We start from the raw sequence: 23,221 nt of genomic DNA, 5'->3' as shown, positions 1-23,221 counted from the left end.
AACAGGAGATGGTGGAAAGAGGTGGTTTTTTTACATAGCTTTGTATTTGTATGGCAAATTGATTATAGTACGAAAATATATATTTGGTGACTTTCTAAAATAATTCTTAAACTAATTTATTTTTACAGTTTGAGAAAGTTTCTTTCCCTTAACATAAACACAAATAATCATCCATTCAAGTGGCTTTTTGATTTAATTCTGGGATTGCCCTTGTCTCTGTAGATTTAAGTGCAGAAAATATTTTTCTTTTTTTTTCTTTTTTTGGTACCATGGAACATGCAGTATGTAAACATTAAAATGCTGCATTACCCTTAAGTATTCCACATTATTTTAGTAGCACTTAATGCAAGTATCTAATTTTATTTATTTTTTTAGAGTATCTCAGTGGCAATTGTAATTTTATGCAACAGTGAGGTTAAGGCATAGTGTAGGCAATTGAAATGTTGCGTCTGGTTTTTGTTGGATAGGAAATGAGAAGTAATAAACTTAATTCACTTTAAAGAATTATTTTCTGATCTATTTCCATATATAGCTAGTTTCCCCAACATTTGCTTGAATACGCAGTTATATTATTTGTTGTTAAGAACATATATCAAGCACTACACAAGTAGGTTTACCACTATGTATGCTATTTTTTGTTAATATTTCTGAAATCACGGTATTAGAGGCATGGCACATAGTGAGGAAGGTAAAAAGTTGTTACCGTTATTGAAACTTAGCTGCAGTTTAGGTCGTAGTTATAAAGTGGTTTCTTTAGCAATTGTGCCCTAATAGAAAGTTATTTTGATTTTGTTATCCTAATAACCTTATGTTAAAGCTTTGAATTCTAGGGCTGTAACAATTAAAAGAGATCTTACACCTAAGAAATTACAGCAGATGTCATGGTTATTTAGTTTGAAAAACAACTAGTAAGCTAGATTTTTTTTGATATTCACGTTAATTCACCCAACCAAGACTATGTTAAATCCAGACCTCTTCCTGCTGTAGACTTTGTTGTTGATTCAACTAAACAATTTGTGAGACTTTGTAAATATGGCTTGCTGGATTTGTCTTTTATGGTTTAAATTTCACAGTTCAGTTCTCAGAGATACCCGTTTTAGCTTCGAATACCGTGAGAAATTGAAGTACTAGTTAAACCTCAGGGAGCTAAATGTAATGAGAAAAATAATTTCTTCTTATTAGAACACGACTAGTGTTATTTTTATAGTGTTGTCCTTCCTGGTAATTTAATGAAGCTCAGTAATGCATTTTAATCTTCAGAAATAGTAGTCTCAAATAGATTTTTAGTATTTCTTTTTTAAACATACCACAACTTTTAACATCAGTCAAAATTTGCTGTTGTGGTCTTAAAAAACAAAACAACAAAAACCAAAACACTTACAGAAATGTGCCTTTAATAACATCAGTTAATTAGTGTTGCTTTGATATACTTTTAGTTGATAAATTGTATTAGTTAAAATTTAGGAGTTTAACTTAAACACAATCCCCCAAAACCTTAATTATCATTTTAACTAATTGTAAACTAATCTGGCGTAGCATACTATATTAAATTGATCATTGCCTTTTCTGCTGTGCGATATTACACTCTTCATCTTTCTCATTCATTTTGCATGCATCTGCTCACTTCTGTACAGCCACTGTAGAGGCAATTGAGGCTGAAAAAGGTATGATCAGAGTCTTTGCCATTGGCAGAGATCTGTGGTGTCTGGGAGGGAATTCAAAAGTACTCTGTGTGGGTGTGTTTTACTTTCAACTTGCACAAGCAGAGATGAATCAACTGCATTGATTCATCCCTTTTACATGTAACATTCATTTCTGGCTTTAGGATTATGATTATCTTTAATATTGATATAGGGAAATTCTTGGGGATTTTTGGTCTTTTTTGTTTGTTTTTACAAAATATGCAGTAGGTTTTTGTATAATAGCATGTTGTGATACGTGGTGTTGTCTTGAAGTCCTTAAAAATGGTAGTGTTGAGTGGTTTTTTTCTGCGTTCAACTGCAAGATTTTGTTTGATTGCCGGGGGGAGGGGGTTATATGTGGAAAGAGGGTTGTTTATGCATGCCTTTTCTCATAAAATCTATTTTAATGGCTTTGAACATATTTTTTAAAAACTTTCTGTAACACATCTGGTAGTGCAAGACGTATAAATATAATGTTTTTTTCTATAGATTTTGAACATAATTTGTTGACCAAATTTATTTCCAGTATATACGCCAGCCTGCCAGTATGAAGCATATTAAAGTCCATGGATTATCAGTGCTTCTGTGCTAAATAAGTTGTATATACATGCTTTGTTAGTAGTATTGAGCAAAATGCCATCAAATTATTTGGTGTTTAGAGTATTAAACTTCAGATTGTTGTCTTTTCAGAGAGACTTTAATTTCCTCTTGCTCAATATTCAATGAAGTAAATGACAAACAGCATAGCAGTTGAGAGAGCTACCTTTGGGGTTTTTCAGATTTGGTCTTTGTTTTTTAATTAAGGAAGTCAGCTCTCCAAAAATATAAACAAGTGCTATATTCTGTTCTCACACACATGTGCAAGAGGTCCTGTTGTTGTGAGTGGAAAGCTGTCCTTAAAACTCCAAAGAATTATTTCATCCCAAAGACTTGAATCTTATTATGTGGTCAGCCATTTTCAGGTGTAAATTCAACTACAGACCTCATTCATTAAAATAAGCAGTAGCAAAAGAATACCTATTTTCTACACTTATTTTAAATACATTTGTATTTAAATGATACCATTGTTTAACCACAGTGCTAACTCGGTGATTGTGGTTGTGTCCATTTCCATCATCCACATGATTAGCACAGAATGTGAACCACATCCCACAGTTTTGCCTGCATGAAAACTGCAGGATCAGGCCATCGATGCATATGCAGGATGTAAATCCACTATTACTTTTGTAACCCATTGCTGCTTTGCCTCTACTGCACTTGCTGTGCTGCTTAGATCTTACTGACATTCCACCGAAGAGAAGGGGGATGTTAAGATAAGCCTGACACACCGGGCAGCAAAAGCAGTTGGTGTTGATAGCTGACCACGCCAGGGACATGTGGAAGCAATCAAGTGGGCTTAAACCCCTTGATTCCTACTTGCAAAATATTTGCCATACTTTGTTCTTTTCGTTACAAACTGAAATTGTGATTGCCGTTGAATGTTTCAGGAAAGCAGGTTAGAGAAGCTTTTACTAATACAGATGCAGAGCCATAAGTTTCTTTGGCTGATTTCTTACCTGTTTTTAAACATCATTTGTTAGAAAAAGTATATGCTTTCAACTTATTTTTCCATTACTGACATATCAAATTTGCATTTTGTTAAGCAATACGAGGATTCTCTCCGCAACATAAAATCTGCAGTTTTGAAGAAGCAAAAGGTTTGGATAGGATCAATGAGAGAATGCCACCAAGAAAAGATGCTCTTCAGCAAGATGGTATTAATACTATAAACACAACAAATGCCAATGGAAACAATGGAACTGGCAACAACAATGCACAGTGACCATGTCAGCTTCTGGTTTACTCACTCATGTCTTGCCTGAGAATTCCTAGATTACTGCTTTTTGATGTGACAACAGATGAAATAGCCAGGGGGATCGCTTGAAGTGACTACTTAATGTGAGGTGGAAAACCATCTGACTTGATCCCACTGAAGACAGACCGTCATGCTTTTGAGACAACAGCCCCTCTCTTGACATGGTGACCCAGCCTCCTGGGAGTGTGCCTCACCAATTTACACCAAGTCCCTCACTGGCTGCGGAAGCTTCAGAAGAGATCTGGGGAAAGAATTGGGCTGTTATCACTAAAGCACATCTAGACTAGCATCTTACGCTTATCGTTGTCAACACTTTTGAGTTTACAAATGGGATTTTTCTTTCAGTAGAGGTAGTTTGTTTGTTTGGTTTTTTAAATCAGACTTTCAAATACAACCCTAAGAGCTAACTATTTATTAATGGACATCGGTTTCATGAAATGTCTTTAAAACAATAGATTAGAATGGTCTTAAAATATCTGAGGCTGCAAAAACTGTCTTTTAAATAGACAGAAAAAAATGCCCAAAAAAAAATCTCAGTTGGTCATTCTGTAAAATGCTGACCTCAGGTTTACTCCTTAGATGTTGCTAATTCTATATTGTATTCACTGTATTTTTTAGTTACAGCTTATCAGAAGATTTCCATGTAGGAATGTTTATTACTTGAACACAGATTTAAAAAAAAAATATTTAATTTAGAAACTTTTTTGCCCAGCTTTTTCAAGACTCTTCCCCACCTTGAATTTTAAAAAAAAATAATATTATATATACTAATTTTAAAAGTAAGAAAAATATGGAAGTGTTAATTTTAAGGTACTTTTAATTGAACTTTGTACATTGTTTAAGTAAATTTTGATTCATATCAAGTCTGTAAAGCTTGGCATTGTATTTTGTGTATGCATGTTTTCATTTTGCAAATATTTAATATATAGACCTATGATGTACATCTATAGGTTACTTAGATGTTATGGGTACTTTTAGTTTATTGTATTACGGTTGCATAAATAGCTAATAATCACTGGGCTGAATAGCTGCAAGCTTTTTATTATTTTTAAGTCTGTAAAGGAAATTGAAACTGTATCGGACATACTTTTTGTTTAGGCAAAGCAGTGCATAAGCAATTGCTCTGTTCAACTGCTAAGGCATTAGTGAAAGTGTAAACTCGAGACTGCATGTATTTTGGTATCTACAGGACTGCTTGGTTAAAATAAAAATTGAAGCCCTGTGCTAATTTGTTCACAAATAATGGACTGTACTGATTGCCACTGTACTTTGTTATATATTTTGATATTTGCTACATGTCCTTCTCATCCCCTGGCACACAACTTGAAACTTACGTCACTAGAGTTCATCTCCCCCCCTTTTTTTTGTTTGCCATGAAGTACAATCTGTACATACCCCTAAGTTGGAAATTTTATGCATGTTCTGAACTATTCAAGTATTTTATAAACAGTAGCACACAATAAATTTTGTGCATGGGCTGCGGCTCCTATCATTGTGTATTGGTTTTATTTGGCATACTTAGGTCTAATCTGACCTTGAAAATTGTTTAGAAATAGTCTTCAAAATTTAAGCTATTGAAAATACAGCCTAAAAGGTTAGATTTAGCTTGCAGAGAGCTAGTAAATGCTATTTAATTTAAATGTTATTCCTGCTTTTTTTTTTCGCTTTTGAGTTCTCTCTCATAAATAAAACACCTAGATATTTTCTCTGTCTGCTAATCTGGACATCCATTGTTGGTTTGTGCAACCATGTAGGAGCAGGGTTAGTTGTTTCTAGAAAGGCTGTTAAGTATGGCTACGTTTTGTGTGTTCGTTTGAACTAAACATTCAAGACTAGTGAAGTGTGTTGGGCTTTTTGGGCAGAGGGGGAGGACTGTTTGTTTTGACAGTCAATACAGATACATGATTTAGTCTTTTTGGTATATTCTTTTTAAAGTAAGGACGAGCTGCTGAACAGGATGAGAATTAAGATAAAAATAAGTGACACGTTGCTAATGGAATTTTAATGTTTGATTTTACTTTATTGCAGATGCATTCTAATTGGAAACTATTCTCAAAGTTTGAGTGCAGAAGATCAAGTTAAAAAATGGTAAGTTTTTTGGTTTTTTATGAAGTACCCCCATACTTGCGAGCTGTACAGTCTGCACATGGTGTTGTATTAGAGCAGAACAAACATGTGTTACTAAGTGTGACTGAAATCTTACATGATGAACGTTACAATGGTGCGTTCCTCGGAAAATTTCTTAACCTCCCAAGACAGTATGTTTCATGACATGATACTCGGATCTTGGCTGTGATTAGTATTCTGACTAGTTGGAGCTGTGGATGTGAAGAAAAATAGAGATTCAATCTGTGTCTGGAAAGAACTCATTGTGATTGGAGAGAAGTGGTTCTGATACTTGTGTGGCAGTAAGTGCCCAGCTGCAGCAATGCTTGCTTCCTTGAGGATTCCCTTGCAGTATGCGTTGTCTGTAGTAGTTTTTGCCAGATATGAAGGCAGATCTGCAATGAAGGAAAATTTTTTGGGCGGTTATTGACCTGATTTCTCGTACTGTGTGTCTCCTGTCAGCCTTTAAGCAAGTAGTCAGGTAACAGGATTACGTCTGTGAGTTTTCTTTGTTTGGAAAGCAGGTACTTATTTTTTGCTACTGTGTTTCTGAAAGGTGGAGTCTGGAGCTGTCTCTAATTCCTCTTATTGTTGGGGAGAAGAAACTATATCCTCCCTCCCAGAAAACGGTAAGTAGTTTGCATTGCTTGTTTTATGCTTTCAGCGTTTTAAGGAGGGGGGAGAAAAAGTCTGTGTGTCCTTAGTCTGTTCTTGGGTAGGGATGGGAGAAGGCTTGGAAATAGCTCCGTCAGCCACAGGAGATGGTAGCAAAAGCTGCAAGAGGCGTGGTTGGCTTCTGGTTTGAGTTGGAGCCGTAAATGCTGCCCTGTCCTGGGCTCAGCAGACACTGTTGTGGGTCCCGGGGAATAGGCCCTGAACTGCTGGATTAAACCATCATCTGTTGTGCTCTTACCTGTAGGGCACCGGCAGGGAGGAGGAGTATTCAGGCGTGGGCTGGGGATTCTGACTGTTCTGCGCAGTGTAAATGCATTTTAGTGAAACTGAGAAGCAGAAGTACAGAAAGTGCCCGAGTAGGGTTCTTGGTGGCTTATTTTACAGCAGGGACTTGTGCTGTTGAGAAACTTGCTGCCACCTGGTGAGCCAAACAGGGAAGATCAGCCTAGTTCACAGAGCCTACCTACATTTAGTTTAATGGCAAACACGCAACTTCACCGCCCAAAATTATTTATAGTGTTAAACAACAGCTTCCCTTTCAAAGCTTATTAAATTCCAATTGTGAAAAAAATTGCTACAGTCTTATCTATTGAATTGTGAAGAAGAAGATTGGCCTCTTTAGCAAAAAGATAAACAGTTGCGACTGGGGCTGTTTTTCTCTTAGAAGGAGGTAGGTCTCTTCTGGTTTGAGTCTGAACACTTTTTGAGAGGAACAGTCTCATAAACAGCTTTCTGTTTTCTAACAGTCTAGAAACAGCATTGTATTAGTTACATATAAAAATTAGGCTTTTTAGATGCAGGATAGACAGTATCTGTTCATTCTTTCCTTGCCTACTTTTTGTTACAGTTTCATTATCAATCATTCAATTTGTGCTACCCATTCAATGACAGGTATCTTTGTTACTAGAATGTAATGAAAATAACTTTTTGCTGTGAAACAGGTGAATATCACTAGGACATAGAACCCTATTCATCTGGTCATTTTCTCATAGTAGTAGGATATACAAGCAAGACTTAGTCAACATTCTGCTTTGAATGACAAGTGAAGTGGTGAAGATTTTTTAGTCACACAAAACAATGTAGATGCACTAATATGCTTTAATTATTAAATGGTAAGCTTCTTCACTTGTAAGGAAGTTTGGTCAAGAGCAAAGAAACAAGATCCAAAGCTTATGAGAATCTTGGGTCAAGCTGGGAGAGCTGCTGACAGCTGTGTATATCACAGTGGATACCTGCACCAAGGGTGACCAATGTAATGCAGAGTGGAATGTCTTTTAGTCTCCCCAAATCAAATTCTATCTATTGTTCACATTTGGAATATTTAGTTTTAATCTGACCCAGGAATTTTAAACCGGTTTGTATTTCTGAGTTTAATGTGAGAAAAAGTTTATAGTTTAAAGTCAGATTTAGGTTGACAAGTGAAATGCTTGGTAGACTTGGTATCTATTATTGTTTTGTAAGAACCTTTACGTACGTGCTGTGTAAGAGTGAAAGGTTTGCTGTATTAGAATGAACTCTACCAGCCCTAGCTATTTTTGTTTGAGGGATAATAGAAATAGGGTTTTGCTATTTGTATGAGGATGTCCTATAACACAATTGTGATTTGATAAAGTGTTGCTTAGAAATGTTAGGAACCACATTGCTAGCTGCTGGACTTGAAGCTTCTGTTACGTTTGTGGCTGGGGGACAGATTCACTGTGGCTTTCTAAAAAAACATGTGCTATTCAAAGCTGTTCTTTTCAAATCCTTTGAAAACATCCACATAGTCATTTATATTGTTGAGGTCACAATTGCTTTCAGTTTGGATTTACACCTGTTCTGTAGTGTTAGCATTTAGATACTGGCTTTTGTCATTGCTCAGTCATTTGCTGTATAACCCACTTCTTTACAAGGAGATACTTCAAAATTAGATCTGAGATGATTCCTCCTTTCCATTGCTGCCCTAAGCATAATGGTAACTAACCACTAATAGTAACTCATTTAAGACATTAAATAGGGGGGGTACAGTCAGATTCTGCCAAGGTCCTTAAACTGTCAGTGTAACGTGACTTAAACTGAGCACTTGCATGTTTTTCAACATTCCGATGGAAAGACATTAAAGAGGGGGGGTGTAAAATGCTTCACATCACAGCCTCAAGCTTTTTTTGTCATCTACAGTTAGCTCAGCAGTTAAGTTTAGGTATTTCAAGAAAGTTGAGTGCTGGAGATTCAGCTGAGACAAACAGTTTAATCATGTGGGAGTCTGGCAGAGGGGAGGTGGTTTTGTCTGGGTAAAAAGGACTAAAGCTTAGGGCTAATAGACAAGATACATCTTTTATTATACAATAAAGAATATTACGTGCTGTAAATTAAGGCAGTTGTAAGTGCAGCAAGCTTATTGAATCATCAAGAAGGCATATTTGATTATACAGTTTAAAATTATTCTTTTACACACAAGGAGAGTCAGTGACTGCATAAAGCATGTTACATGTCCTTCAGTTGGTTTTAAAAAAGAAAAAAAACCGATAATCCTTTTCTATTGACCAACAATTGCCAGCAGCAAACTCCGGTAATCACCACTTGTATCACTTGCTATCATTGTAGCCAACGTCTTCTGATACATTTGTGTGAACATCTGTTTAATTTGCACAAGGTCAATCTATGCAAAGAAAAAGAAAAAGGCACAAAACTTGAAACAGTGTGTGATTTTAAGTCCTAGATGGTCAGTCACCCCACATCTCCGCCCTCATGGTCTAGAAAACACATGCCAAGGGTGAAATGTGCAACTGATTAACTCTGCAGGTCTTACAAGCCAGCTGGTCCCTCTAAGGACAGGAGCAGCTCCCAAAGCAGAGAGGCTAGCGGTTGCTTCTTGCTTCGTTAGGGCTACTATCCTGATTCTTAACTGCTGAAGCTTTGAACTTGAGGTGCTTATCTGCTACATGGACAGGCAACCACAGTTAAGAAGGAAGAAAAGCAGTATTGCTATCTAGCCAGACATAATTAAGTTACTATATAAAATCTGGCTTTAATACAAATAAAAGCTTCCATAGCTGTGGAAATCATGTATTGCAATGAAGGACTACGTGAATAGCTTTCCACTACATGTGACATTTACAGAGGAGAATGTTTCTTACCTCACTGCGAGTGACTATAATTCTGATGAGGGTAGAATCATCTGTGCCAGCTCCTTTCATAGAATAATAAAGTCTTTCTGCAAAAAAGGCTGGGCGATTTAAAGCACACTGCACTGCAATAAAGTATATTTTTAGGATTAGTTCTAGTATTGTATGCTGTATAGCGATACCTGGCAGGACCAACTCTGCATTCTTGCTGTAGACAGCTAGAGGTAGGTATTGGTGAAGATCCAGTTACTGTGGATGACAGGAACTGTTTTATAGACCTGAGTTTAGTTTCAAGCTGACCAAATGAGTTATTCCTTCACAAGAAAAGTTATGGTTATTAACAGTTAACTCCTCTGGAAGTGCTTCTGAAAGCTGGCTGAAACCTTAATTCTCAAATAGGTAATTTAAAAACAGTTATTCTCCTTGGATAGGTGGTACTAGGATACAAGGTATTTTACTCATGTTGCATTGCTTAGAATTTCACTAAAAGTACAAAAAAAAGTACAACTGTAAAGAGTTCTCACTGTAGTAGTTACAGAATGGATCTTGTTTCAGTTAGATTGTTCACTCTCAGAGATGAGCCTTTATTCTCTTACATGATTCGTAGAGCTGAATTTTTCCTATAAAACTCTTTAGCAGAATATAATCTGGTAAGTTTTTGCTTATCCGTTCTGGCTACAGAAATGCTGTCATTTTGGAAAGCACTGGTAGGACTGGTGTCTGCAGATATACTATTTCTAGTAAGTCATACTGATTTTCACTGCCAGCAAATTGTGCTAAATTTTAACTGCTTTACTACAGTAAACCAGCAGGAAAAGGTGAATTCAAAACGGGTCTTCTATTTTGCTGAAGTTTTGCTTAACAAATGCTGAGCTTTTGGGGAGTAGGTGGTGGTAGGGAAGAGGAGTGGAAAGGGAACTGTGCCTAAAGTAGTTTCATGTTGGTTCTGAGATCATGTGTGGGAGTGGTTCAGCTGTCTCTGCTGAGGTGCCACACAACCAGAGTCACAGCTCTGTTACCCTGGTACTCACATCATTTTGCAGAGCTCTGAAAAACACAACTACAAGCGCTAACAAGTGACCCTTGTTTCTGTGTAGTTGCCTGCCTTCCCAGAAGAGTGATAAGTAGGTTCCTGTGTAGCCTTTTCTTCTTTCAAACTGACTTCTTCATGGTGGATGCTTATTTTCTCTCGTTAAGTGTAAAGTGCATAATTTGAATAATTGAAGTTACTTTTGTGCTAGCAGAGTCTCAGAAAGTGTGTTCGTCTGCCATGTGGCCAGCATCGAACTGGATTCTTCTTCAATTACATTTACAAGGTTTAATTCCTACGGGATAAGGGGAGGGAAGAACGTATCACTTACCAATAGTCTTCAAACCACGTTCCACGTTTCCAGAAAATTCTCGGTCAATGCTGCTTAATAAATCACGATTAGCAATCTACAAATAAATGAGATTAATATGTGGATAATGAAATGCAGTAACAACTGGAACCTTAATTTAAAATACGCTGACCAAGCTCGTTTGAAATCAGTGAAGAACTCCTACCCTGGAGTATGCCTCAACTGTTGCTTTCAGTTGGGGAAAACTTCTGCTTGCCAGAACCATATTAAAGCAAGATTCATCAGTCCCAAGTTTTCCTTCGCCTGCTTGGTACAGACGCTGAGCATCTTCTTGAGCTTTTTGATAATCCACAGTTTGATTCTCATCCCGATTACCCTAAAAGCAAAGACAACAGATGTCAAATGAAATTACACAGAGAAGGCTATGCTGTAATTGCTTGCATTGTAGACCCCAAGCGTGTATCTTCAAAGCTTGAAGCAGAAAGAGTAATACCAGTTTGAAATACAGTACATCACTTTAAAACTACTCTTTGGTTTAGTATTTCTTGTAGGCAACAAATAAGTGGCCCAGAACCCTATCTGTAGGGTATGCTTTAAACTGTAGATACACTGACTTAGATAATTCCACCCCTACATACCATCTCATAGTTCTAATTAAGTAAGTATTGTACTTAATTCTTTATTTTACTTAATAATGTAAGTTTTCTCTTGATTTGTTTGTTTCTAGGCTTCAAGTGGCAAAGAATCTTCCCAAACTAATGAATTACCTTACTGAATATGTACACCTGAAGCATCTCAGGTCTTCTATTTTACTTAGAATTTGCTGATTCCAAGTAAGAATCTCTCCAGAAGGCACTTACTATAGTTGTAATATGTCAGTAGGGCTTATATGACACTTTATGTGCTTAGGGTTGGTTTTTTTTGCTGCCCAGTGCATGGATGGATACTGCTAAATATACTGGCTGAGTAGGCTGAATACATGCTCTCAAATACTGTTGTATCTGTAGTGGTTAATATAATATTTAAATGATGTGGTTGTCAATTACTGTAAAGTACTGGATTTATCAAAATAAAAATTAGCAGCATGAGCTTCTCAAGGTTTGCTTTCTTTTGAATTTTGACTTTTTAAGCCAAATAGCTGAACTCTCACAAAGGTAGAAGCAAATGAGATACAGAAGTGTCATTGATCAGAAAAATGTGGGAAGTTGCATTAGTACGTATTTTTTCCTAAACATGGATGACTCACTGCAAGTTACTATTCTTCAAAGCAAAAAGAGCCCTAATAAATTATATGCAGTAAGCAAGCTCCAGTGTTCACCTGAGTTCAATAGTAGCACCTCCCTAATTCTGGTGATGTGAAGGGAGTATGGTGTAAGTTGGGAGGCAAGTTTTGCCCTGCAGTGCTTCTTAGCTTGTTCATAGGGATTCTCACAGGTATTCTACATACCATAAAGGTTATCCTAATCAGATTCACCCAAGTTATTTTGTTAATGTATGCAAAAAATAAAAAGCATCTTGCTTCAACAGCAGTGTGGAGCACTGCTTTATAGTACCATTTGATCGCATCTGCACAATAAAGTATTTACACATAAATTCTCTGAGATGAATACAGGGTGCTAAATTAGGTCACATAATTCATCACAGATTTGTAGATAAGAAGTATCTCTTCCTTGAGGAGGGTCATATCTTGTCATTAGGGAATAAATTAATGGCCCAGGGCTAATTTCTTAAAAACCTGGCTGTTGCTAAGCATACACATGCAATTTATTTACGGAGCCATTATGACTACATGCATCGAAGTCAGACTGTACATCATTATCTTACCAAAAAAATAAAATTAAAGCTCACTTGGCACATAGATATAAGTAATCGTTCAAAGTGTCCTGAAGTGTCTGCTCTGATGTCTTGTTCGATGTCCCTTCCAAATTCTGATTTATAGCAGTTCACTATTTCTCTTATTTCCTGGTTTGTCCTTGTGCAAAGGATCTCAATCAGCACTCTCTCCTGAGTGCCTGCTCCCTGTAGGCAGAGGAAAAGAGGGTGTAACTATGAAGCACTATGTATTCACTTTTCTTCAACTGAGAAATTAAGCAGTCATCTGTTATTTCAAAACTTAATACAATTTACAGTGTAAGAACAGTATCCTTGCAGTGTGAAAGCACCAAGTCTTCTGTATACTTAAAATGGAATGAAGACTCCTCAAACATTCAGTTCTGCACAGGTTCAAAAAAATACCCCAAAACTATACATCCACAACAGTGACATCAGCCAAAGTTAACTGGAAAATGGTTTAGGAAGGAAATTCTTTGGTTTAATCTGGAAACATCCTGGAGGAAGGTAGAGCCTTATGATAATCATTAAAGCCAAAGATTCACACATAAATTCTGTTTTGGTCAGCGTACAAGTGTGTTCCCTATTCCAAATTTGACTGCTTCCTCAACATGGAGCACCAGCAGGAACTTTCCATAGATGCTTCCCTCTCCCCGGAATGAAAATTAACTGGGAGTTCTGTGTACAGTGAGATCTTACTGGCATGGTCATCTCTATTCAGGCAAGGATTAGATGGGAGTGGATCTGTGTGAGACTTGTAGGTATTGTTGTATTATAAATTTTTTTAAATGGTCAAGAGTGGCTATTGCCTCCACTAGAGCCAGATCTTCATTTAAGCTCCATGTTCTTTAGAAGGTCTGCATTCATACATTCAGCATTTCCAGTATCGGCCACATGCTAGCTGCTGCAGCTCAAACCAGCAAGAAATTGTGGTAAACTGGATGTACCAGTTTACCCGAGTTAAAAGTTTAAAGCGACTAGCTCACCTAATCTCTGATGCAGTCTTAATACTTGAACAGATACACGCATCATCTGAATTTAAGAAAATATTTTTTCATTGTTGGCCTTTTGAAAAAAAAAAAAAGGGATAATCCAAAAATATCTTCCAGTAACAATGATGTGTTCATAGTAAGGAGAGGTACATACCTTCAATTTAAACAGTGGTTACAGTTTTAATGGCACCCTGGCCCTTTCTATGTTCTAGCAAAAATTATAACCAAGTGGCAGAGAACAATGTTCTGCCCTGCAGCATTTCATCCTCTGCTGGATGGACAGCTGCTCTGAATTGGCTAATCCTGCAGAAAGTGGCTGGAACTGGGGGACGCAGCAGGAAAGAATTTTAAGCCCCACAGTCCTGAAATTTGTTTGCCACTACAGGATTTTTCAACAATGCAGGGATCAGGTATTCTCTTTTCGTAGATGAGCATTTTAAGATGGTTTTAAACTATTTCATTCACAGGAATACCATACCTTCATTGCATGACGTAAACTCCAGGCATCGTAGTAGGTGCTAGGCATAAAGAGGGCTAGAATCAATTCTTCCACATTTCCACTTAACTCAGACTTCAGATCTTTAATTAAATCCTGTTCAATTATAAACACAAAAAGGGCTTTGGAGAGTGTCAGCCATGTAGATTATATACTAAAAAAAAAAATAATTTCAAACCAGAACTTACTTTTGTGACTGATTTCTACCTTTGTGCTGTTTTTCCTGTAAAGCTTTGGTTTATTTCTTATAAAGAACTTTATCCGAAACTTTGACAGCTCAGCTCTTCTCCATTATCTCCTCACCAGTTAGGACCTAGTCAGGTCCTGAAAAATGCTACAACTATAAAATTTCACTTCAAGTTGCAAAAATGACAGAGGGAAGAAAGTAAATTATCTCAGGCTTTTAATGACTAACCAATCCTCAACCAGTTTCTCAGTTTGTTTCTTATGAAAAAACAGATTTCAGTGCTGGTTTGTGTGCATAAAAAACTCAGTAGTTTCAGACACTAATACAAGGACAGTTTAAGCTTGATTATTTTCTATCTATCAAGCATTACAAAAGCAGAGAAGCTTCTTGTTTGGACAGGGACAGAGCCAGCCCCCAAGCTTCCTCCACCCCTGCTTCTGCCAGGTATCAGGACAACACTGTGTTAAATACCAGATGTCCCCTGGTACACAGGGAGTATAACCAAAGGAAGTGCATTTTTTAAATGCCCAAACCACTCCCCAGGAATAAAATGCAATCAGGCAGTTAAAGCAGCAGCTGAAAGTTTGATTTTGTTTACTGATTCAAAGAACTAGTGAACATACCTTGCCATACATAGTCTTGAAAGCTGCCTTGATTTTTTGCCTTTGATCATTGGAGCGGTTAGCAACAACATTTATGATAGCCTGCTCATCAGTTCCTTGGAAACAGAAGGGCAATTTCATGTAAGAACTCATAATAATCCCTCCAAGACTATGCATTTTATAATCTTGCATTTGGGCATAGATACATAATAAAAGACTACCATTTAAATCTACCAAATTTTCTATATAACTTTGTCTACTACATTGCCCAAGTCATTTTGAAAGTGTGACTTCTGAAAAGCTTGGGGAGAAAAAAATGTATGGTTAAATGAAAATTGAAGAAAAGGACAAAATGGCATTAAGAAGTTAGCTCAATAGAAATTTAAGCTTCTATTGTTTACTTACCAAACCCCTTCATAGCTTTGCGTAGAATTTCTGCATCCCTTCTAGCATCAAAGTTTGGAGTAGCTTGAATTGTGCCCTGGGTAAACTGAACCATTGCTGCAGGCTGAAAATAAGAGTCACATGTAACTAGCTGTCCTGCACAATACAAATTCAGATTAAAATCACAGCTTTGGAATCAGTACTTCAGAAAGTGTTGCCCATTAGTTCCCTATTTTTTCCTCTAACACAGAATCAGGGCGACGTTTAGTTGTGTTGAACAGCTTTGGCCCACCAATGCCAAAGTGATACTTTTACGCAATTGTATAGATAAAGATCTACTTGACGAGCAAGTACACACAGATATAGGGTTATGATTTTGTTCGGGTTGTACTGAGTGTAGCTGGGAACTCTTGCTACACTCCAGCAATTGTTGGAAACCACTTGTAAAAACATTAAAACTACAGAAGCCACATAAGATTCATTATAGAAGAGGATACAACACATACCAGACCAGGCATTGGTGATGGTGCCTGTCCACCAGGATATCCTACTGAAAATAAATTAAAGAACAAGATAAAAGGAATTAGTTAGGTCCTCTTATTATGTAAATGCTATCTAATCTGAAAATAAAGCCATCGACAGATCTACCACTGCACAAACCATGTTTCCTAAGTAATGATACCTAGCATGATCAGTAACTGAACTTCTTCCCCTTGGGAATGATGGGAAGAAGCAATCACAGACACATTCTGGTACATATGCTAGCAAGGCAAGTCTAAAAATACTGAATTTACTGGTGCTGTGGGAACTGGAAGGATCTCTCTTTGACAAAAGCCAAGATAGCCCATGCAAATGAAGAATGTGTGTCCTGTGTTATTTTAAAGTCATATTACACACTTCAAAATGTCTAGCATGTAAATGTTAAATATTAAGAATTCATTGGTGCAAAAAGAATTGAAGGAATCTCATTTTGTGATCAAAAGCACTGTGAATACCAAAGCTACAACTACATTTTTTGTACTGGCATTTTATCCATAATATAGATGTACCGTTTTTATCATTTTAACAGCAACTTAGTTATTATTAGAGTTAACAAAGCAATCAGTAAAAAAAGGGGGTTGCTGCTCTGAATTTCTTGCAAACACAACCGACGCATTCCAGGACAAAAATCATCTTGATGGTAGCTGACCGCTCAAAGCTTTCAAAACTGCACTATTTTTAAGCGATTGTGTGCATTCTCCTTTCCACTTCCCCCACTATGCCAAGGATCACCATGAACACACAGATCTGAAAAAACTCATCCATTTCTTTGAGATTAACAGAACAGCTAGAGACTTATTGAATGTGGACTCTGGATTTCGCAGGTCTCATCAGATACTTGTAGTTTGAAGAAGGATAAGCACCTAAACCACTACATCATGACCATTAATCAGTGACAGCCATCTCTTTTGTTCCTATAGACATGGTTCTCATCAGCCCTTCAGTGGTCTTGTCAAGAAAGGTGGTAGGAGATGTACAGCATGCAAACCTCAACAGCTAGAAGTAACAAAGGGCTTAAATTCTTACTACCTATCCTGGGATCTCTTGGTTTAACCTTGGATGCTTAAAGTTTCTTATATATGACATACCTGGAATTTGTGCTGGTCCACCTCCAGCATAGCTTTGGGCAGGAGGCTGCGGATAGCCACCAAAGCCAGGGCCAGCAGGAGGCACACCAAACCCAGGGCCTGTAGGAGCTAGGAGAAGAAGAAAAACTTTAGCACACTATAATGTTTTGTACTTGGCTTCTGATACAACATGAGCCAGGTTATTGAGCAGAGCTATGCAAGAGACTAATTTCTCTGTGTCTGTGCAGTGGCCCAAATCTGTCCCAGCCCTGCCATCAGCATGCAGATATTTACTGCTAGATAGCAATCTGGCTGTCTGCCTACATGCTGCTGCCTAAACTGATCGCTGAAAGCTGCTTTTCTTTACTACATCTACCAAGCACAGGGAATGGTTACACCAGAAATCACTCCCAAGGGGCACTCTAACAAAGGATCTTACCTCCAGGATAAGGTGGCATTCCTCCAGCCTGGGGAGCTCCAGGGTAGCTCCCAGGGGCAGGATAGCCCCCCGGGGCAGGATATCCTGCTGTCCCTGGATACCCAGCACTTGGTGGTGCTGCAGGATAGGTCCCTCCTCCCGCTGGAGGGTATCCTCCAGGAACTGCGGGATAGGAGTACTGACCAGCTGGTGGATAGACAGACTCTTGTCCTGTCGGCTGAAACACAAAAATGGGATGTCTGTATACCTGCTAACAGGACATTAGAGTAAAACTCTCAAGCTACCAAAATGTCCACGTGTAAAATGATGTGAATTATATCATTAGATGCAGCACTTGAAGCAGCTGCAGCAGAATTCCTAAGCCTGGATGGAGGTCTCCTGGTTGAGTTTTCTGATGTGTCTCCCATGTTGACAGAATCAGAGTGCTGCAGGGTGGAAGGCACCTCTGGACAGCCTCTGATCCCATCCACTTCAAAGCAGGGCCAGCTTCAGCATTAAATGAGGTCACACAAGGCCTTGTCAAGTTTTCAGTATCTCCAAGGAATAGTGAATCCACAGCCTCTCTGGGCCCCTGTTCCAGTGTTTGACCACTCTCATGGTGAAAAATGTTTTCCTCAAATCAAATTACAATGACAACCTGCGGTTGTTGCCAGCTGCCCTTTCACTGTGTACCTCTGGTAAGAGTCTGGCTCCAATGTCTCTATCACTCCTCCTTACGTAGCAAAAGACCAAACAGATCTCCTCTTAGCCTTCTTTCCTTAGCGAGCAGCCCTCCCTGGACATGCTCCTGTTTGTCCATGTCTCTGTTGTACTGGAAGGCCACAAATAGACATGGTATTCCAGATGTTGCCTCGTGAGCACTGAGCACAGAGGAATAATGATTCCCCTTGACGTGCTGGCTTCGCTCTTCTTGCTGAAGCCTCATATGTCATTAGCCTTCCTCCCTGGGGACATGCACTCCTGAGCCACATTCAACTTGGCAACCACCACAACCCCTGGTCCTTTACTGGAAAGCTGTTACTTCTATCGTGCATAAATGAGAGGTGAGCTCAGCTAGGCTTGCTCTCTATGAATCATTAGATGCTCACCTCCTGTTTTTATAGGACTTTTAAGAGCTTAGTATCTTTGAAACTTCTGCCTCTCTTGCACAACCAGTATTTTCAAATGTTACATGGTGAGAACTTACAAGAGGTGGGGTTGGTTTTTTTCCATTTCCTTTGGAATCCATGTTATAAAGCATGGACATTCAATGACTATGTGTGGACCATTGAGTCAGACTGAACACCTATTACAGGTTTTAAATAAAAAGAACAAGTCAAACATCTATATGCCTTTGTTTTGCTACATGTGTGACTTACCAATCATACCACAAAGGTTGCTGTTAGCATTAACGTATATTAGAAATATTTACTCAAATGACCAGGATCTCTAAGGGAAAAGCCTGTATCTTAAAAGTCATATACTTGATCTTAAAAATCAGGTATTTAAAATCAGCTTCATAACAAAGCATAATGCAGGGACTCATTACTCACTTGCTGGGAATTATCTTTACTGACTAGCTTTAGAAATACAGGTCACACATTACATACAGTACACACTCATTCTTGAGCCCAGAAAACAGAAATAAGCTGCAAAGCATTGAAGTCTAGCTCAAACATTCTCCTCGGGTTTGGTTGCCCCAAGATTTCTACCCCCGGATTACTATGCCTAGGCTATGTAATATTCTCTTCCCTAGCGGTACAGTCTAACCTTTCTCTGCCAGGCTCAACAAAAAGATTTTAATGGAATTTAGATTCACAAATCCAAAATTAGGATCCTCAAAAGCCCTGCTCAGATAACTGTCACTATTGCAGAAGAAAATAATTTCACATTATTTTTTTGCACTGGTTATCACTTTGGGCATCATCAATGAGACTAGGAAACCTAGAATCATTGATACCAAATCTAAATGGTCTTTTAAATCAATCCATTGAAGTTGGCTATATTTTACATGCTAGTTAAGAAAAAAAGTATTTTGAGATGTAGTTAAAAATAAATTACAGCTACAATCATGAGGGTTCAGCAGAACCTTGAGGGGGGAAAAGAAATCCTGGAGTTAAGAAAGTCTGGTTTCTAACATGTTTGTCTTTAGTTTGACTGACTTTAGTGTTTCAGAGGGAGTAAGGATAAACTGTAAACCAAAATAATCGGACAATTTATTGCATGTATTTATATGCATGTATTTATATATATTGCATGTATTTATAGGTTTTCAGTATCTTAATGAGATCCAGGCTGAGCTCCATGCTTAAATCTGGTTCTGTACTACATAAAACACAGAACATATAAAATTCCCACAATTACAGTATGATCAGTGCCATACTAATAAAAGCACACAGTTGCATCTAGCTTTGAAAAATGATGCAGGCATATCAAAAAGACTGCAATGTCAGCCACACCTGATACATTCCAGCCTTCCATTAAGTTTCATTGGAATTTTTAGTCCACCCAGTCATGAGCTGAAGGTGGAACAAAGTCCTGCGGCTGAAGGATAGGGGGTCAAAGTCAAGATACGGTGTCCTTTATCCTCAGAAAAATATTTACTTGGTGTCGTATGAAAGCTGGGCTACTTGAGTAAAGCATTCCAAGCTCTTCCTGAGCCTAAAGGCCACTGAAGTTTGTTCAGCATCTCTGTAAATCCTGGGATACAAGTATGCAGAATATTTGGTAGAGACTGTGGCAGAGACTGGTTCAAAGATTACCTCTGACCCTGTATGTAAAGACCCTCATATTTATGTAAGAATTACTGATACTTTAAAAAATTATTTGCCGAGATAGTTAGCTATATTAAAAAACCCCGAAACTCACAAGACAAAGATAAACTAAAACAAGACCAAACAAACAAAAACCTTTTTGGAACAATAGGCAACGTTAAAAAAAAAAAAAAAGTCTTAAACTTCTTTCTTGCAATTCTTGCGAGACAACTGTAAAGTTATCCTTGGGGATATATAGACGAAAACAAAGACCATAATCTCTAGAGAATACTGTATATGAACTGAGAGCTACTATTTACACACACAGACAGCATAGTAAGAAGGGATATTCACAGAATATAAATACATTAGGAATGCAGCATATTCAAGAACCATACTTACAGGATAACCAGGGAAAGCAGGGTAGCCGCCAGAAGGGGGATAGCCTGGGTATGACATTCTGGGGAAAAAAAAAAGGTATTTTCACTGTCAGGGGACTATATATGAGTTTGTAGTAGTTATTTGCTTGCTAATTACATATTAAATCACTTGGAACAGTATGTTCAGTAGGTTTAAAATTGCTCAGGAGCACTTGTAAGCTATTAATCCCACAAAACCTTTCCTTTTTTTCATACACATGACCATAGCAAGCAGGATTCAGAAGGGAAGCATCTTCAACTTTGTAATTAACTACCACTCTTATTTAGGGTCAGATAGACATTGAAGCATGGTAAAGGCTTGAACCTCCCAAAGGAACTCTGAAATACAGGATACACTTTGAGGTGCCAGCAGGAGGGGGCTGAGCCCTTTGTCAGAACAGAAACAGAAGGATCAGGCTAGAGCAGGGCCCCAGTCCTGCACTGCACTAAGCACCTGTCTCCCATCACCCTGCACTTCTCTGTTCACAGGGTAGAAACATGTAATCCCCCAGCATTACCTCATTTGTGTAGAAGATTTCTGTTTCCTGTCAGTAACTGTTTGGTTTAGTCCCATTTTTAATAGAGGGGCTTGGGGAATAGGAACAGAATGGGACAGAGATCATCCCCCATGCTGCGAACCAGTTGGGCAGGGAGTTTTGAGGCCATTAGCCAGGTTACGAAACATTTAATGGCAGGAAAAAAAATGATGTTAATGCTAACCAGCCAGATTCCCTGATCAGGGCCTAGGAGTTACTCACAGCATGTTTCTAAGACAGTATGTGCCTTAGCTGCACAGATCAAAACACATGGGAAATACAAAAATGGATGCAGTACAGCGAATGATTATTCATATTTCTAGGTATTCACTGAACAAACCAAATGGATTTGAAAGCAGAATTCTTACTGGGTTGGACCACTAAGGCAATTCTATGACCATTAAGGTCATAGAATTAAACAACTGAGACTTAATGTGGAAAACTTTAAAACTTTGTGTAGGTTAGTTCAAATAAGAGCCAAAAACAACTTGCAGAGAAGCACAGCTATGCATTCTCACACCGATAAACTTGGATTATCACTTCCAAATAAACAAAGGGAGAAAAACAACATGAGGTGTATTTGTAAATCTATGCTTTAATCATGAACACTGCTAATGGCTATTTATTTCCCTAAGAAGAAACACCTTAAACCAGTACCTGTACAGTATTAATTACTGACAGCTGCTTGAATGGACTTTAAATTTGGATTTCAACAGCACTTTTCTTTTGGTATTTCTGATTTCAACACTAATTGTAACTCCTTTCAGGAACAATATGACCAGCAATGCCTCCTTCTGATTTCAGTTTCATTCTTTCTGCTTACAGAAAAATATTGTGTCAGCAATACTGAGTATTAAAAAATGAACAAAAACTTCTTCAGGTTTTCAGCTTAATGTAATTCAACTAAAGTTACACCATTAAGAAGACAGTATTGTAAAGCCTGTAAAACTTGTTGAGGTGCACTGTTATCATTTCCACTGTACAACTTACTATGCTTTTTGTGATGCAAAATCAACAGCTGGCAACTCAGCTGCTTCAACAGCTGCAAAAAGTTGAATTTGTACAATAAATGGGACCCAACAATCTTTTAACCGTATTAAAATATACCAAATTTTAGACTTATTGGTAAGGTACTTAATTTAGAATGAATTTAAGCTTTCAACTATGTCTCTGATTTACTAGCAAACACGTTTTGGCAAAAAAGCTTTTTAAGGCGTGAGTTTCCAACATCTTATTTTCAAGCAAACAAGCCATCAAGGCTATGCCGTATTTTTGATTAGCAAATTAACCACCCATGTAAACCTATGACTTACAGTGCACTGGTAAATTGTTTAACACTTTCCTTACTTTTGTGATACCGGTTCCTTTTCTGGGAGTCAGTTTGCAGTGTGAGTTCTTTTGAGCCAGGTACTGGGAATCATGGTATTTCCTTTAATCATCCCCCTCTTAACAAGACCTTGATTCCTATTTGTCATTCTTCTGAATTACAAAAACAAAATAAAAATGTTTTCTTTGCATTTGCTTGATCTAGCTGATTTTTTTTCTTTTTTATTTGAAAATAAAAAAAAAAGAGTAATAAAAGGGTCAAGTAAGGACCGCTGCTTCAATTACTTCAGGCCTTTTATAACTAGATCAGTATATGGTAAATTGGGATTTCACACTTGCTTCTGACACCAGTTAGAAGAGTCTCTTCAAAACTTACTATGACCAGACAGCAATATTTACTGAAACGTCTTTCAGTATGTAGGTATGTTTTCCAGGAGATAAATTAAGTCACTTACGCAATATTAAGTACTTGGTAAACATTGGACTGCCGCTGCCATAGCACATGGTCTCACTTATCTCAAGCGCAAGCATCCTCAAGCAGAACAGAGGCTCTGATAATACTGCTTTTATAACCGGAACAACATCAGATTTTCCTGTCAGATTTTAATTTCCACCCCGGACAGGGCACGAGGCGAGGCCCTGCCGGTGGCGGGTCACAGCCCGCCCGGGGGTGAGTCAGCGGGCGGCAGCTCCCGCCGGTTCTCCTCTAAGGGCTGAAATCGCAGTCTGAGGGGGGCTGTCTCTTTTTGGGGGGAGGGCAGGCGTAGCTCTGACGGTGTAACATCAGGGGACGTGCTAAACTCGGCGTGTTGCCCAGGAGTTCAGCAGGTAAAAACAGGGAAGTCTCCGCTCTGCTGCCGCTACCCGGCCCGGCCCCCACGGGACCCCAGGCCCAGCCCCCCACACGCC

At 38.2% G+C, this 23,221-nt stretch overlaps 2 protein-coding genes across 8 annotated transcripts in view; one reads left to right on the top strand and one right to left on the bottom strand.

The window, feature by feature from the left end:
• Nucleotides 1–11,667, top strand: part of PPP3CB (protein phosphatase 3, catalytic subunit, beta isozyme) — a 37,489-nt gene extending 25,822 nt beyond the window's left edge. For 2 of the 4 annotated variants that reach the window (XM_010567743.1, XM_010567742.1), the window contains 5 exons: nt 1,635–1,664; nt 3,326–3,887; nt 5,566–5,625; nt 6,200–6,272; nt 11,490–11,667. In XM_010567743.1, the coding sequence (XP_010566045.1) occupies nt 1,635–1,664; nt 3,326–3,504 (209 nt within the window). In that variant the 3' untranslated portion in view covers nt 3,505–3,887; nt 5,566–5,625; nt 6,200–6,272; nt 11,490–11,667. Of the gene's footprint in view, nt 1–1,634; nt 1,665–3,325; nt 5,027–5,565; nt 5,626–6,199; nt 6,273–11,489 lie in introns of those variants that run through there. The other 2 variants (XM_010567744.1, XM_010567740.1) reach the window with 2 other exon arrangements.
• ANXA7 (annexin A7) lies at nt 8,606–20,496 on the bottom strand. 4 transcript variants are annotated; one of them, XM_010567745.1, is made up of 12 exons: nt 20,434–20,496; nt 17,300–17,516; nt 16,882–16,980; nt 15,760–15,803; nt 15,275–15,377; nt 14,891–14,985; nt 14,063–14,176; nt 12,611–12,781; nt 10,968–11,138; nt 10,784–10,859; nt 9,435–9,547; nt 8,606–8,956 (listed from the first exon to the last, which is right to left on the bottom strand). In XM_010567745.1, the coding sequence occupies exons 1-12, from the start codon at nt 20,488–20,490 to the stop codon at nt 8,834–8,836; spliced, it is 1,383 nt and encodes a 460-aa protein (XP_010566047.1). In that variant the 5' UTR covers nt 20,491–20,496; the 3' UTR covers nt 8,606–8,833. The 4 variants fall into 4 exon arrangements, with proteins under 4 accessions (XP_010566047.1, XP_010566048.1, XP_010566050.1 ...); XM_010567746.1 differs by having other exon boundaries at nt 15,760–15,800; nt 20,434–20,494; XM_010567748.1 differs by having other exon boundaries at nt 16,882–16,989; nt 20,434–20,490.
• Nucleotides 20,497–23,221: the final 2,725 nt, after the last annotated feature.

The sequence above is a fragment of the Haliaeetus leucocephalus genome, unplaced genomic scaffold, assembly GCF_000737465.1.
Source record: "Haliaeetus leucocephalus isolate CR32 unplaced genomic scaffold, Haliaeetus_leucocephalus-4.0 Scaffold229, whole genome shotgun sequence".
In the NCBI taxonomy this organism is placed as follows: domain Eukaryota; kingdom Metazoa; phylum Chordata; class Aves; order Accipitriformes; family Accipitridae; genus Haliaeetus; species Haliaeetus leucocephalus.
Note: the sequence above shows the minus strand (reverse complement) of the source record. Positions and strands in the feature narration are given on the sequence as shown.